This window comes from Neospora caninum, chromosome XII (assembly GCF_000208865.1).
Source record: "Neospora caninum Liverpool complete genome, chromosome XII".
In the NCBI taxonomy this organism is placed as follows: Eukaryota; Apicomplexa; class Conoidasida; order Eucoccidiorida; family Sarcocystidae; genus Neospora; species Neospora caninum.
This window is the reverse complement of record NC_018398.1, coordinates 2,016,244-2,028,910: the sequence shown is the minus strand read 5'-3', so window position 1 is coordinate 2,028,910 and position 12,667 is coordinate 2,016,244. Positions and strand designations below refer to the sequence as shown.

General features: G+C 54.6%; 1 protein-coding gene across 1 annotated transcript; it reads left to right on the top strand.

Moving 5' to 3' along the window:
* Window positions 1-2,094: 2,094 nt before the first annotated feature.
* Window positions 2,095-12,193, top strand: NCLIV_062780 (putative dipeptidyl peptidase IV domain-containing protein; the record flags this gene model as incomplete). The annotated part of the gene is made up of 11 exons (XM_003885829.1): window positions 2,095-3,977; window positions 4,526-5,177; window positions 5,767-6,354; window positions 6,794-7,114; window positions 7,557-7,775; window positions 8,000-8,133; window positions 8,790-9,135; window positions 9,502-9,646; window positions 10,046-10,153; window positions 10,485-11,242; window positions 11,936-12,193. 11 exons carry the CDS (start codon window positions 2,095-2,097, stop codon window positions 12,191-12,193), a joined length of 5,412 nt encoding a protein of 1,803 aa, XP_003885878.1.
* Between the last annotated feature and the right edge of the window lie 474 nt (window positions 12,194-12,667).

Sequence of the window (12,667 nt, the reverse complement as noted above, 5' to 3'; positions counted from 1 at the left end):
TATCCGTGTGTTTTTACCGTGATTGCTAACACTTCTTTTCAGTTCTCGTACGCGGGTGTCCTCGTTTGCTGTGTTCGTATTTTTCCGAGCTCGTATAGCGGGAAAGAGAACCCGATGAACTTTTTTGGTTATCCTGAGGCAGGATAGCCCCATGTCAATCATGTGGACAGGATTTTCTTTTCTGTTTCGCTCTTGTATTTTGTCTCGCCTTGTAGTTGTATCGTGTCTTCGGCCGTTGCCGTGGCTCTGATTTCTTTTCAAATCATGCGGGGGCCGGCTACGATAGACATGGTACCTCCCGTGTCGGCAAAAAAACAGGAATATTGACAGTTCCTCCCGGGGTACGTGTCTCCACATACACACAGTTATTTGGTTGTGATCTGGACACATCCTATATATCGGTGTGCTCGATCCCGAAGTTACCCTCCAGTCTTCGCGCTCAATGTGTAAAATGAAACATGTATCATTACGCCTTTTTGTCAGGCGTGTTGGGCCGACAATAAAAGGTAGCGCGTAATTCGGGAGGGAAAGGTTCCCGTCCGTGCATGCTGCTTGAGGATCAACGTCCCAGGATTTCTGTACAAGTGACTGTCGGAGACACGTCGCACGTCGAAAAGGACCTTTATTCTTGCTGCGGTAGTGCAGAAATCGAGGTCAGTCTCTCTTAACGAAACCCATCTCATAGTCGAGTTTCCTAGTCGTATGCGCTGACAAACCTGCCAGCGAAAGCTGTAGCCCACAGCAATCCGCAATGCTGCCTGGATGCTGTCGTCAATACGACACTGATGGTCCAACAAAGAGCCCCGCGCGCGCGGTTGCTCGGCGTAGCTCGAGGAGGCTTTCATCGCATACTCATGTTTGGTTACTGGAGGTGCAACGAATCAGCTGAAGGGTACCAGGCGCTCTGAGAGAGGGCGTCCTTCACCTGTTTCCGTTGTCGAACCGTTACCGAGAAGGTGCCGCTTGGCAGTCTCCAGAGACACAGAGAGCTTCAACCAGAAGCATGATGACATGGCGCGGCACTTGGATCATCGCAGCGTGTGTGTGTGTGTCCTGGAGATGACACAGGACTGCCAAGACGCATGAATGAGGGATCACTCAACAGATCTACCACTGAGGATGTGTTACCCGCCTCGAAGTGATCCGTGTTCGATAAGAAACAACGTCGCAAAAACCATCTGGCCCCGAACAGAAGATCCCATTGAAGCATCAGGCTCGTTTCGTCGAGGCCTGGTAGAGAGCCTAGGTTTCGTTGTGAGTTGACAGGCATCCCCCTGAGAGTCCTAACGGCAGCGCACAGCATAGATCACGGCGGCAAGACAACGCGACGGCGGCCAGGATAAGAAGCCGTCTACTCGGAAAAAGAATGCGATTCGCAACCCCCTCCCACAATTTTTCCTTAGAAAGCAAAAATGTCAGGGCAGGCCTGACATGGACGTAATCGGCTCCCGAATTCTTGCACATGCAGTGGCGCTCTTCATCTGGGACTTGCAAAAGCGCTTGTCGTGTCTCCCAGCAGCTTACCTGGTGGCATGCAAAAATTTTCAAATGGAACGGCGGGGCGTGAACATCCACATCGTTCCGAAAAAGTCTCTTATTTGATGTTTCAGCATACTTTGTTGCCAGAAAGAAGCATGAGTCTTGTATGTGTACTACTCGATAGGGCATATTTTTTCCTCTCTCGTTTGACCTGGGTAGGGGCGCCGGCCCGACCCTGCCAGTGTATCTACACACCAGACGCGATAAAGTTGACCTCAGGTCGGCACCCTCATTTTTGTTACTCTATTCTGTTGAATTCGGTGCATATTGTCCGCGCTTTGACGTCAGTATGTCTGTGGCCCGGATAAGCTGTTGCACGTCTGCACTGATCTAAGGAACAGCCAGATAGTTCGCAAGTCTGCCGTCCGGCGCGTGAACCCCTGTCGCCGCAAGGGTCTTATTCGGCTTTTAGTGACAGTACGGCCCCAACCGTCGAAACGACAGGTGGACATATGTGTTTCTGGTGAACTTGTCTTCCAGACTAGGTTCCTCGCCTCCTCAAGTAGTAATTCGGCTTCGATACCTTGTCACTGACGAGGAAACCGTGTCGGCGCGATGGATGATCGGCAAACAGATTCGTTCTGGGCGTTTACCGGCGAAGGCGGTTGCTCCTCTGCTATTGACAGTTTTGCATTCGGGGTTAATGGCGCAGATATTGATCGGCTCGAGTCTCTCAGCGAGGGAGTGTCGGCCCCTGGATTGTCGCAAAACTGCGACAAATTCCCCTCCGACTCAGCGCTGTGTGTCTGGATCTCCTGGCTTGATTGCGCAGAGCGAGGCTACAAGCGTCTTTACGGAGCGCCTGTCCGAATTCCTTGTGCCAATCTGATATCAAGATTCGCAAAGCACGTCTCGTCAACTACAGTGACGAAAGATGCAGGGATCCTCGCCACCGCCGATGCTGCGTCGCTGCCGTCACCCTCTCATTCGATGCGGTTGCCCCTGGATCTCCAGTGGAAGGCAAAGTCCCCCATTTTCCCTCTCCCCATAGAATACACTCAAGCTGATGCCCCGCCAGCTTATCCCTGTTCGCGCCCCGTTTCCGCTCTTGCCTTGTCAACGACTCCTCCTAGGTTTGAACCCGCTTCTCCGGATGTGTTCTATTTCAACAACGGTGGTTGTCTCCTCGTTCATCCAGACGACCTCCATCCCCATTCCATGGAGCTGTACAGGCAAGCGGAAATTGCTTGGTCTTCCGCTCAACGAATGAATGCTGAAGGCGGAGCGGGAGGGTGCTCGTCTCCAACAGGTTCAGGCAACGAGGCTGATTCGCACACGAACTCGGCGGAGTCCTCAGTCCCAGGTCGGCAGTCCCAGCAAAGTCGGTCTCGCGAGGATCAGTTCACCTCTGAAGCGAGAAGTGGTCCGGTCCCCGGGGAGTGCAAGGGAAACGCGAAGCACAGTGCAGCTTCAGGCCGGGCTGATGTGTGTGGAACAGGCGGTGGAGTCACGGCTCCCACCGCAGGTGGCTCTCAGCGAGAAAAGCGACCGCCAAAGCAGAGTCTCGAGGAGGAACTTTTGAACGAGCGGCAAAGGCGCCGATGCCTCGGCATCAGCCGCTATGTTTGGAGTAAACAGGGGAAGATGATTATGCTTTCAAATTCCTCCGGAGTTTGGATCTATGATGGCTGCTCAGCTATTGAATCTCTTCTCGCCAAAGAGGCCCCGCGAACACTGCCGCTGCCGTATCCCTGCTCCGCTTCTTCGTCACTGGACGTCGGTACTAAACCCGGCGCCGTGAGTGCCACAGGACACACGGGAAAGAAATCAGCCCCTGCATCGAGCAACGTGGCCACGTTCTTTGCGACGAACCGGTTATCACCGGCCGCCTACATGGTGCCGGCGACCGATTCCGGCTCCGGGCGCTCCGGTGGTGTTTCGGGTCCGTCTCCTGCGAAAACGGAAACTTCTTTAGTGGAAACAACTTTTAGAGAACTGGATGGCCGTTTGGATGCGGAAGCAATGGTATCTGCGCTGGATGAGCATTTCTCTAACCGGAACCCGCCATCTTTCGCGAGAAATCAAAGCTCCTCAACGGATCCTGCTTCGCGGCCTCGCGTCGCGATCCATCCTTCTGGTCGCAGCCACGCATTTGGGACTGCGCGGCTTCTCGTGCCTCGGAAGAAGGAAGGAGGAAGATCCATCTTGGACTGTACTTTCTCGCCTGACGCCACTCGTGTGGCATTCGTCCACGAGTCAGATATCCATGTCGTCGCACTGCCTCAGACCTCGGAAAATAAGAGGCTTCCGGAGGGAGACACAGTTCAAACTGGTCCAGCGACGTCAGACGAAGTGTCCGGGGCAAAAGGCAGCAGAGGGCAAGCACTGAACGACGGTCTCTGCATGCTCACAACGAGCGGAAGGAGTGGCAAGGTCGTGAACGGTCTGGCGGAGTACGTGGCCCAGGAGGAAATGTACCGCACTCGAGGCTACTGGTGGTAAGCCGCGCATTGGTCCAGACAAGCTTGACTCGCGACGTAGTGGGTGGGTCCCTTTCCTCACAAAGGCATCTGTCTTTTCCTTCTTTTAAAATTGCCAAGAGGCGACCCTCGAATCTCGAGTGTCTTCTCCGTAGGCTCTCAGAAGCCGCCCAGCCCTTTTGTCGCGTGTGCAGAGGGTCTGTTGTGTCTCCGCATCGCAAAAACGCCCGTATCGCACTGCCGCACTTTTTGGTTTTCACCGGTTTTCTATGTAGTGTCTAAGCGAATTCAGTGGCGTCATGCCGGGTTGGAGCTCATCCGCCGTCCCGGTTTTCCGGCACGCGCGGGCGCGCCCAGCGTCCGTCGGGAACGCGTCGGTTTTGCCGTCGACCCTCGGGGCGGGCAAGCGTCTGCTCATCCGCTTTGCTTGAAACTCGACTGTTCAGTGTCGCGGGCTTTTTACGAAGGCGCGAACTCTGGAATCCTTCGTTGCCTGCGCCTACATTTTCCCGATGCCTCCTGTCTGGAGCGTGGCAGTGGTCTGTGCTCACTCTTGCCCCATTCAGGTCGCCCTGTGGAGACTTTATTGCTTTCTGCCGGTTCACGGAAGACCACATCAAGCCGCTCTGTCTGCAGCGCGTCAGGCTCCCGCAATACCAGGCGTGCGAAGCTTCTGACAGGGGGACTGTCCCTGCAGGGGTTGCCGCCGAGGCCAGGAAGGAACAGACTGAGGCGTCTCCGGGGCAGTCGGCAGGCAGAAAACAAGTCCCCTCTTCAGAAAACGAACAGGGCTCTGCAGAGACGCAGTTGTCGCATGCAGAAACGGCCGAGGACGCTGAGATGGCCGGGGAAGGTGTTCAGGGGGAAAACGCACTGAAAAAAGGGACGGAGCGCGTTGGAGACCGCCGACGCGGCGGCGCAGCGGGCGTCGGTTCGGCACTGGGTGAGGAAGCGAATGGGGGAGTGAGGCAATCCGAGGAAGAAGAGTGGAGTGAAGATGAGCTCTCCAGTAGAGGCTGTGAGGCTCCGGGCGCTGTCGGAGAGGAAAGGAATGGCCATAGTCGTCCCGGCGAGAAGGCGAAGGCGCAAGACAAAACGTCGATTCGAGACGGAAAGCAAAAACACTCAGAAGAACCTGAGGACCTGTTGGTTCAGGAGGAGCACCATTTCCCCTTTGCTGGCATGGAAAATGTCCGCATTCGCGTCGGCATTCTCCAGGTCAGTCGCGCCTTCGCTTTGCAGCGAAGAGGAAGAGTCCCTTTTTGCTAACGGAGACAGATAGTAGGGCACATCCCCCGGCGTCTTCCAAGCGAGAACGGGCACATGGGTGAAGACTAGCTGAAATTTCGCGAGCAGCACAGGAGCAGACGCCCGAACAAACAGCGATGAACTGGATCGTTAGAAATACCTGATCGAGTCAGTAGGAGAGACTGTGGCGACTGGCCTTTCTGAAGTCCCTGGAGTTACGTTTCCCTTTCTTTTCCTTTGCCTCCCTGTTCCATGGGAAGAAACAGAAGATTTCCAACCTACGCAAGGCCACCTAGTGCTGCGAGACGGCTTCTCTTGATCTACTGTTTCTTGGTCCGCGAAAACAAGAGGGCCGTCCTTGTTTTGTTCTTTGAGAGGTCGGCAAGCGGCAAAGAGAACGGCGCCGTGTTTTTTTTTTCTTCGTGACTGAAGAAAAACGAGTTCATGAGAGTGTCCCGGTCACCCCTGTGCCACGTGCCTCCGCGTGATATCCCGCCTTACTTTTGTCTTTTCGCGCGTTCGCAGTGTCTTGTGTCATCTGTGTCCCGATTCTGTTCAGGTGCCTTCGGCCAGTGAACTGAGACGAGCGGCAGCTTGCGCTGTGTCGGGCGAAGCGCAAGAGTCGTCTTCTCAGACGAGCCTCGCGTCCTGCGACGAGCGCGTTGCCAATGGAGACTCGTCTACGCTGTCGGTTTGCCGCCTCTCCTCCGCTTCCCTGCCGGGGTATTCTCTTGACCACCCTCTGGAAGCTTGTGAAAGGTGCACTGCCTGCTGTGCATGCGTGTCCGCCACGGGAAATCCGGCTAGCTCTCAGCTGTGTTCTTCCCCTTCTCTGCCTGCGGCGCGCGCTGAAGACCACGCTTCTGCGGGTTCCCTCCAGAGGCGTTCCAACGCTTCCTCTTCTCCGTGTCCTTCTCTCGCTTGTTCTCATCGTCGGGGAACTCGAGAACGGTTCATTGATCTGCCCGTCCACGACTGGAACAAAGACTTTTACGTTGCTCGCGCGCAGTGGATCTCGATCGCGGAGTGGAGCGACCTCGTGGCTCTCAAGCTCCTTACACGTGAAGAAGTCGAAATCATGCAGGCGGGCATTCGCCGCCGCGAACGCGAACGGAACGAAGCTGCAAACGCCGCAGGCTACGACGAGGTAAGCTCTGCGGTCTGTCGTGAGGCCAGGCTAGGCGATGAAGGGAGTACAGGCTGCCCCAGTGACCCCGCTCTCGGAGGCCAGCATTGCCTGTTTTGCGCCACATAGAGACACGTGGAGCGAGGGCGGAACAGGCCGTGACAGGAAGAAGAAAGGACATGTGAAACCTGTCGAATTCGCCACGTTTTTATGAAGAGACGATGCCGCGGATAGAACCGTTTCTCTCCGCCGCTGCCTGTGCGTGTTGCCTTGTGTACGCATCGAGACAGCGACCCGCTTAGGTAGCGTCAACCGGTGTGTTTTTACCTCGCCTTTGTCTCGATTTGATACTCAATGCGTCCTGCACAGAAGATCGGGGCCGTCTTTTGGGGTTTTTCGTCTTTGATTGCCTGACGCGGTTTCTGTGTTCCTGTGGCGTGGCACTGCGAACTCCACCCAGGCACGCGGCCGTGGTCCCTCTGGAGAGGACGCAGCGGGTCTGGATTGCAGCCAAGTATCGCCGCCGCCAGTGCTTCTTCTTCAACTCCAGGACCGGCTTCAACAAGAACTGCGAATCTGCGCGGCTTTGCCTTGGCTGCCCTCGGACTTTTTGGAGACGCCACGCGCGAAACCGGAGGACGAGAAGCTCCGCTGCGTCGTCTGCTTCACGGAGAGGTCGCACTACTGGATCAATCTCCACGACGATTTGCATCAGCTGGGCAAATCCCTTTGGTACTTGTGGACTGCGGAAAGGAAGACGATGAACGAGCTCTACTTGCAAGTGAGGAAGTGCGAAGCGGCAGACAAACAGCAGTCTCAACTCACCCAAAGGAATCTTTTACCTTTCTACCAAATAGAGCTTCAGTTCTATCTAGGTCGCGACCAACAAGCGTCTCTCGCGTCTCTCGTCCCCTTGTTTCGTGTCTTTTTGCCTTGCGTGGCGACACACGTCCGAAGTGTCTCGGCTCTTCTCCCCTGCCTCGCGTCTGTGTCGTGGTGCAAAGGCGTTCTCGCGGTTGTTTTCTGCCCAGAGATGCTTCGTTGAACAGGCGCTGAGTCTCTTCTGTCTCCTCTCCTGTTAGAATCTGGCTCTCCCAGGGCTATCCTTCCGCGTATGCGCATGCGCCCCCCGCGTTCGCCTCCTCTCCGTCCTTGCACCACCCACGTCTCCGCTGTTCTCTTCGTCGGGCCATCGCTACGTTCTGTTCTCTGCGAATCTCCAGAGCGAAGCCTCGCCAGCTTCGGCTTCTGTCTGTCTCGCTCGGCTGCCCAAAGACAGTGAACTGAGAGCTCTTCAACTTTGGTGCCGGAAATGTGGACACGAGAGCGAGGGCCAGGCGGAAAAGCGGTCTGGGGACGGCGCGATGGAGCCGGAGGACCACGGAAAAGCCGGGCGGAAGCGCGGCAAATTCTGGGGCCAACGCGGGACATGGAAAATTGAGGTAAGCAGCCTGATCTTGGCACTTTCGCCTCTTTCATGTCCCTGCCTTACGCTCTTTGTGTCTGATTTCCTGCGCACGTTTTCGCCCTTCTACTTCCTCTCGGGGGTTCTCGAGTCCCCTGTTCGCCCGGAGTTCCGTCTCCGCTCTCGCCTGTCGCTGTCACCGTTTATCTTTTCCCGGTCCGTTGTCGCTGCGCACTTGCTCTTTCGCTGGTCTCTCTGCAGATTCGAGATCTGCTTCAACCGTGGGCGTTCGTGACAAATCCAACCGTCGAGGGCACGCACTCGTTCGTCGTCTCGGAAAAGGCGCCTCTCGTCGTGCACCAGCACCACGCGCGTCTCTCTCCCAGACAGATTTGGTTCGTACACAGAGAAGGCGGGAACTGAAAGACAGCGCGAAGCGCAAAAACAAATGCAAACACGCGGAAAGCCAGAAATCTCATAGCGGGAGTTATAGAGGCCCACGCGCCGAGTTGAGGAACGGCAACACATGCGTTGTCTAACTAGTGAAACGCAGCAGCAATTACATATATGCGCATGTGCATATATATATATGGATAATAAACCCGATTCATTTGTGTGTGTAACGATTGGGAGAAGTGTGATGTAAGCGTGAATCGAAGGGGCGGGAACTTGGGCGGCTGAAGTAACGAGGGGCGTTTCCTTGTGTCAATCGATGAGAGGCGGAAGTCCCGCAGGGACGATTGGGGAGTCGTCCCCAGCGCGAGAGAGAACAGGGGAGACTGGAAAGGCCCCAGAAGAGCGATCGGTGTGCGTTTGTTCTCATCCGCGTTGCTTGCATGTTCACGTTTTTGTCTCTTCTCTGTGTCCTGCGTCTCTCTGTCGTTTTCCCCTTTCCTTGCGATATGCCGTCTCCTTGCCAGCGACCTCGCTCCCCCCGGTTCGCGGTTCAGGAGTCCGCTGCCTCTTCCTTTTCTTCCGTCGCTCGCGGGCCTCTCGCGTTCAGTGCCTGTTTCCTTTTCACTTCGCTCTGTGTGTCCTGTTCCGTCCCCAGGATTCGCTACATCCCCGATTGGGACGCGGTGCTTCGCCACGCGCACGTCTCTCCGGCCTCGCCCGGTGCCCAGCTGCACTATTCCCTCGCGGCTGCAGTGTCACGGGGGCGTGCTGTCTTCGGCGAACAGCTGGAGCTTTTTCCGGACAAAACAGAGAAGAGCGGACGCGCACAGGCTGAGCAGTCGTGCGCAGAGACGGGAACGGGAGAGAAGACGAAGGAAACCTGCGCTAAGGAAGGGCACGAACGCGAACAAAGGCTTTCACCCCAAGAAGCCGACCTGCAACTCCTGAAGGGATGTGAGCACCTGAGCTACGCGTATGGAGACACCGCTGCAGCTGGACAGGTGAGGACCCAGAGTCGCGACGCACATTTGAGCGTTTGCTCGCAAAAGTGAAGCCTCCAGAACGCAGCTGTCTTCGAAAGGGAACTCAAGCTGATTCAACATTCACTTTCAGAGGAACTCTCACTCTGGCGACGCGGAGACAGAGATCTATGTACGCTTGAGTTTCTGTGCTTGGTGCGAGTATGGTGAGGAAGTCGCACTCGGCTAGTTTTCTCTAGATCTAACGCCATCCCTATGTATATATATATATAGTTATATATATTTATGTACGTTTGTATATATGTATTTTTTGATGTATCAGAGCAGTCCCGGGTGGTTTTCATCAAGCAATTTGTAAAGTGTGGTTCCCCTTTTCCGCTGTTTCAGGTTCTCTACGAATTCCAGCAGGTCCAGCGCGTGTATCTTCGCGTCGTCCGTTCTCTGGTGCCTCCCGTTCCTTTCGAGTTGGAGAACGAAGGAGAAAAATTGTTTGGGTGCTACTATCGCCCAAATGTGGAGGTTCATGGACCAGGTGTGACATGCGGTCCCTCTCCATATATACCTAGATATATATATATATATATAATTATATACATATAGGTGCGGAGGACAGATGTGACCGTATATGTCTGTCCATATGTGTTGGGGTCGACATATATATATATATATATATATATATAATCCATTTATCCTTATCTAGAGATTAGGGTGATCATGCGGTCTATTTTTGAGTGATTGTACATATTCGCCGGGGGCCTCTCACACGACACGGGAAAGGGGACGTGTGTGCAAAGAGTCGTTTCTGTTTATCTCAGGAGATCCTTTCTGTAGTTGCTTTTTCACGGCTTTCCCTCTTTGGCTTTCTTCCCGTTTCGTCGATTCTCCGATGCGAAGCACTTTCTTTTGTTTGTCTGCGCGCGTGTGTGTCCAGGCCCGTACCGCGCTGTTGTGTCTCTCTATGGAGGACCCACGCTGCAGTTTGTCCCCGACGCGTTCGACCTGCTTACGGACATGCGAGCCCAAGCTCTGGCGAAACTCGGTACACGAATAGCTGCGTCGAACACTCGAAAAACAGCGATTTTTAACTCTTGCACACACCAAACAGAGGCATCCGTGTCAGGCTATAGTGATTCTACGTGCATATCCCCCCTACGCGTATAAAACGAGATAGATAGATCTCCGTCTAAGGAAAAACGTTCACATGGGACTATCTCAGTGGAGCAGAGAGAACTGTCGCCTACTTGTCTGTGTGCATGTGGATGTACGTATATCAGCAGAAAATGTACGCATAGTTGTGGCGGTGTCGCGGGCGATGTTGTTGCCGTGTCTGAGGTGCGTTTGCGCTCTTTTTGTCTTCCGTGGGTGTTCAGGATTGATCGTTGTAAAAGTGGACAATCGTGGGTCGTATGGAAGGTCCATCGCCTTTGAGAAGGCGGCGATTCATCGGCGCTTGGGCGTTGCCGAGCTTTCCGACCAGAGAGCTGCAGTCATGCATCTCTACCGCGTAGGTCTTGTCGCTCTTCACGCAGACGAGGCTGCTCGCGTATCTCACGTGTCTCCGTCTGGCCTCGCTTCTGAGCCTTGCGCGGTCCCCGGGTGTGCGTTGGACACGGCCGCAGAGCCCAAAGAGACGCAGCAGGCTCGCGCGCATGCACTCAGGCAGAAGAGAGGCCGAGAAGCTGCGGCGCCTCAAGGCAATGCCGGAGCGAGGGGGAAGGCAGGCGAGGCAGAAGAGAGGGATGCGTCTCAGTGTACAGTCGCGGCAAGCGAGAGAGGGGGAGTTGAGAGAGCTTCGCCTCGGGGACGGAAGAGAGCGAAAACAGAAGGCATCTTGGGCCTGGACTGCAACGCGGAGAGGACACCGGCGGAAGTCCCATTTGACGAGGTAGCCGAGACAGGACAAGAGAACGAGCGAGACGGGCGGTCAGAGAAAGCAGCAGAGGGCCTTGAAAGAGAGGCAAGGAAACGATCGGCAGACATAGGAGCCATTGGAGGAGACAGTCTTGTCAAGTACGGCGTCGGCATCTACGGAATTTCTTACGGAGGATATCTGGCCGCCATGGCCCACTTCACGCACCCCGATTTCTTCACCTGTTGCTGGAGCGCCGCCCCCGTGACTGCCTGGGAGGTACGGATCGCAGAGAAACAAAATGGAGGTCTCAGCTATTACAGCGAACAGAGCCTACACGTGGTCAGAAATGTAGAGAAACGTCACCGAGCATGCGTATATATCTATATATATATATATATATATATTTGGATCAATGGATCTAAAGATGCACCGTATATATAGGCCATGTAAGCATGTATGTGTGGTGGAGGGAATGCTCCAAAGAATACGAGCAGAATCCAAGAGAGACAGATTTGCGTCGTTCTTCCGGGAGAGGGAGCAGAATTTTGAATATTCGGGGGAACGGAAGATGAACGCCTTCGGATTACACAAGTGGGACGAGCTATTCATTTGCAGACGGACGTACGCACGTGGAGCTTGGAATCTCTTGACTCAATTATGCATAGACAGCCACATGGAGATGTGGATTTTCAGTGTAGTTAGGTGGGAAATCCCCCAGGTTCTTGCATCCGTTTGACTGGCACCCTCATCATGTACGTACACCTGTGTTTGCATGAAAACGCACATGCCGGAACCTAGCTGAAGCTGGAGGGCTGCGCTGTTGGGCTCTCCGTTTGTTTCGTCGGAGTCTTATGCCTCGGGCACCAAGGAAAGCTTGTCTTTTCGAAACTGTCGCCGCAGGAGGAAACCACGAGGTCTGCCACGTCTCGCTCGAAACTCTGCGTGTTCGTTGCCGTTCGTTCGTTGCAGCTGTACAGCACACACTACACGGAGAGATATCTGTCGCTTCCGCGTCTGAACTCCGAAGGCTACAAACAAAGCAGCGTCTTGAACCATGTCAAGTTCTTGGAACCGCAAACCAATCGACTTAAACTTCTTCATGGATATCTCGACGAAAATGTGCACATGCAACATAGTCTCATCCTCCTCGATAAGATGATACGGCATCAGGTGAGATCACAAGTGCATGCATGCTTGCATCTAAAGAATGTGCGGCCGTACAAATAGGCCCAGTAAGGGATGTAGGTGTACCAAGGTACATTATGAATGTAAAGATACGTGTCGGTGGAGTGGCGCACCGCGGAAACTGGGGGAAGAGACAATCGGCGAAGAACAAGGAAATCGAGGAGCGGAGGTGGATGTGGGGCGCGAATGTGCATGCAGAGTGGCGAGGCGGCAGCTGAAAAAGCAAGAAGAGGAGAGAGCAAACCCGTGCACATCGTTCTGGAGTGGGCAGCGTGTTTCCGTCAGCGCTCTTGTGTGAGGTGGAATTCCCTAGTATCCTCGCCTGCTGTTTGTCTGTTCACTCCTTTCCTTGCCTTTCGTGCTCCTTCGTCGTCCTTCACTCCCTGTTCCGTCCCACGTTTACTGCGTGTCGGCCATCTCGAGCATCTTTCTCTGTCCTTTCTCCCTGTCTCTCTTGTCTGCACAGCTCCCCGCGGATTTCGTCTGCCTTCCACAGTCCCGTCACGGACCGAGTAT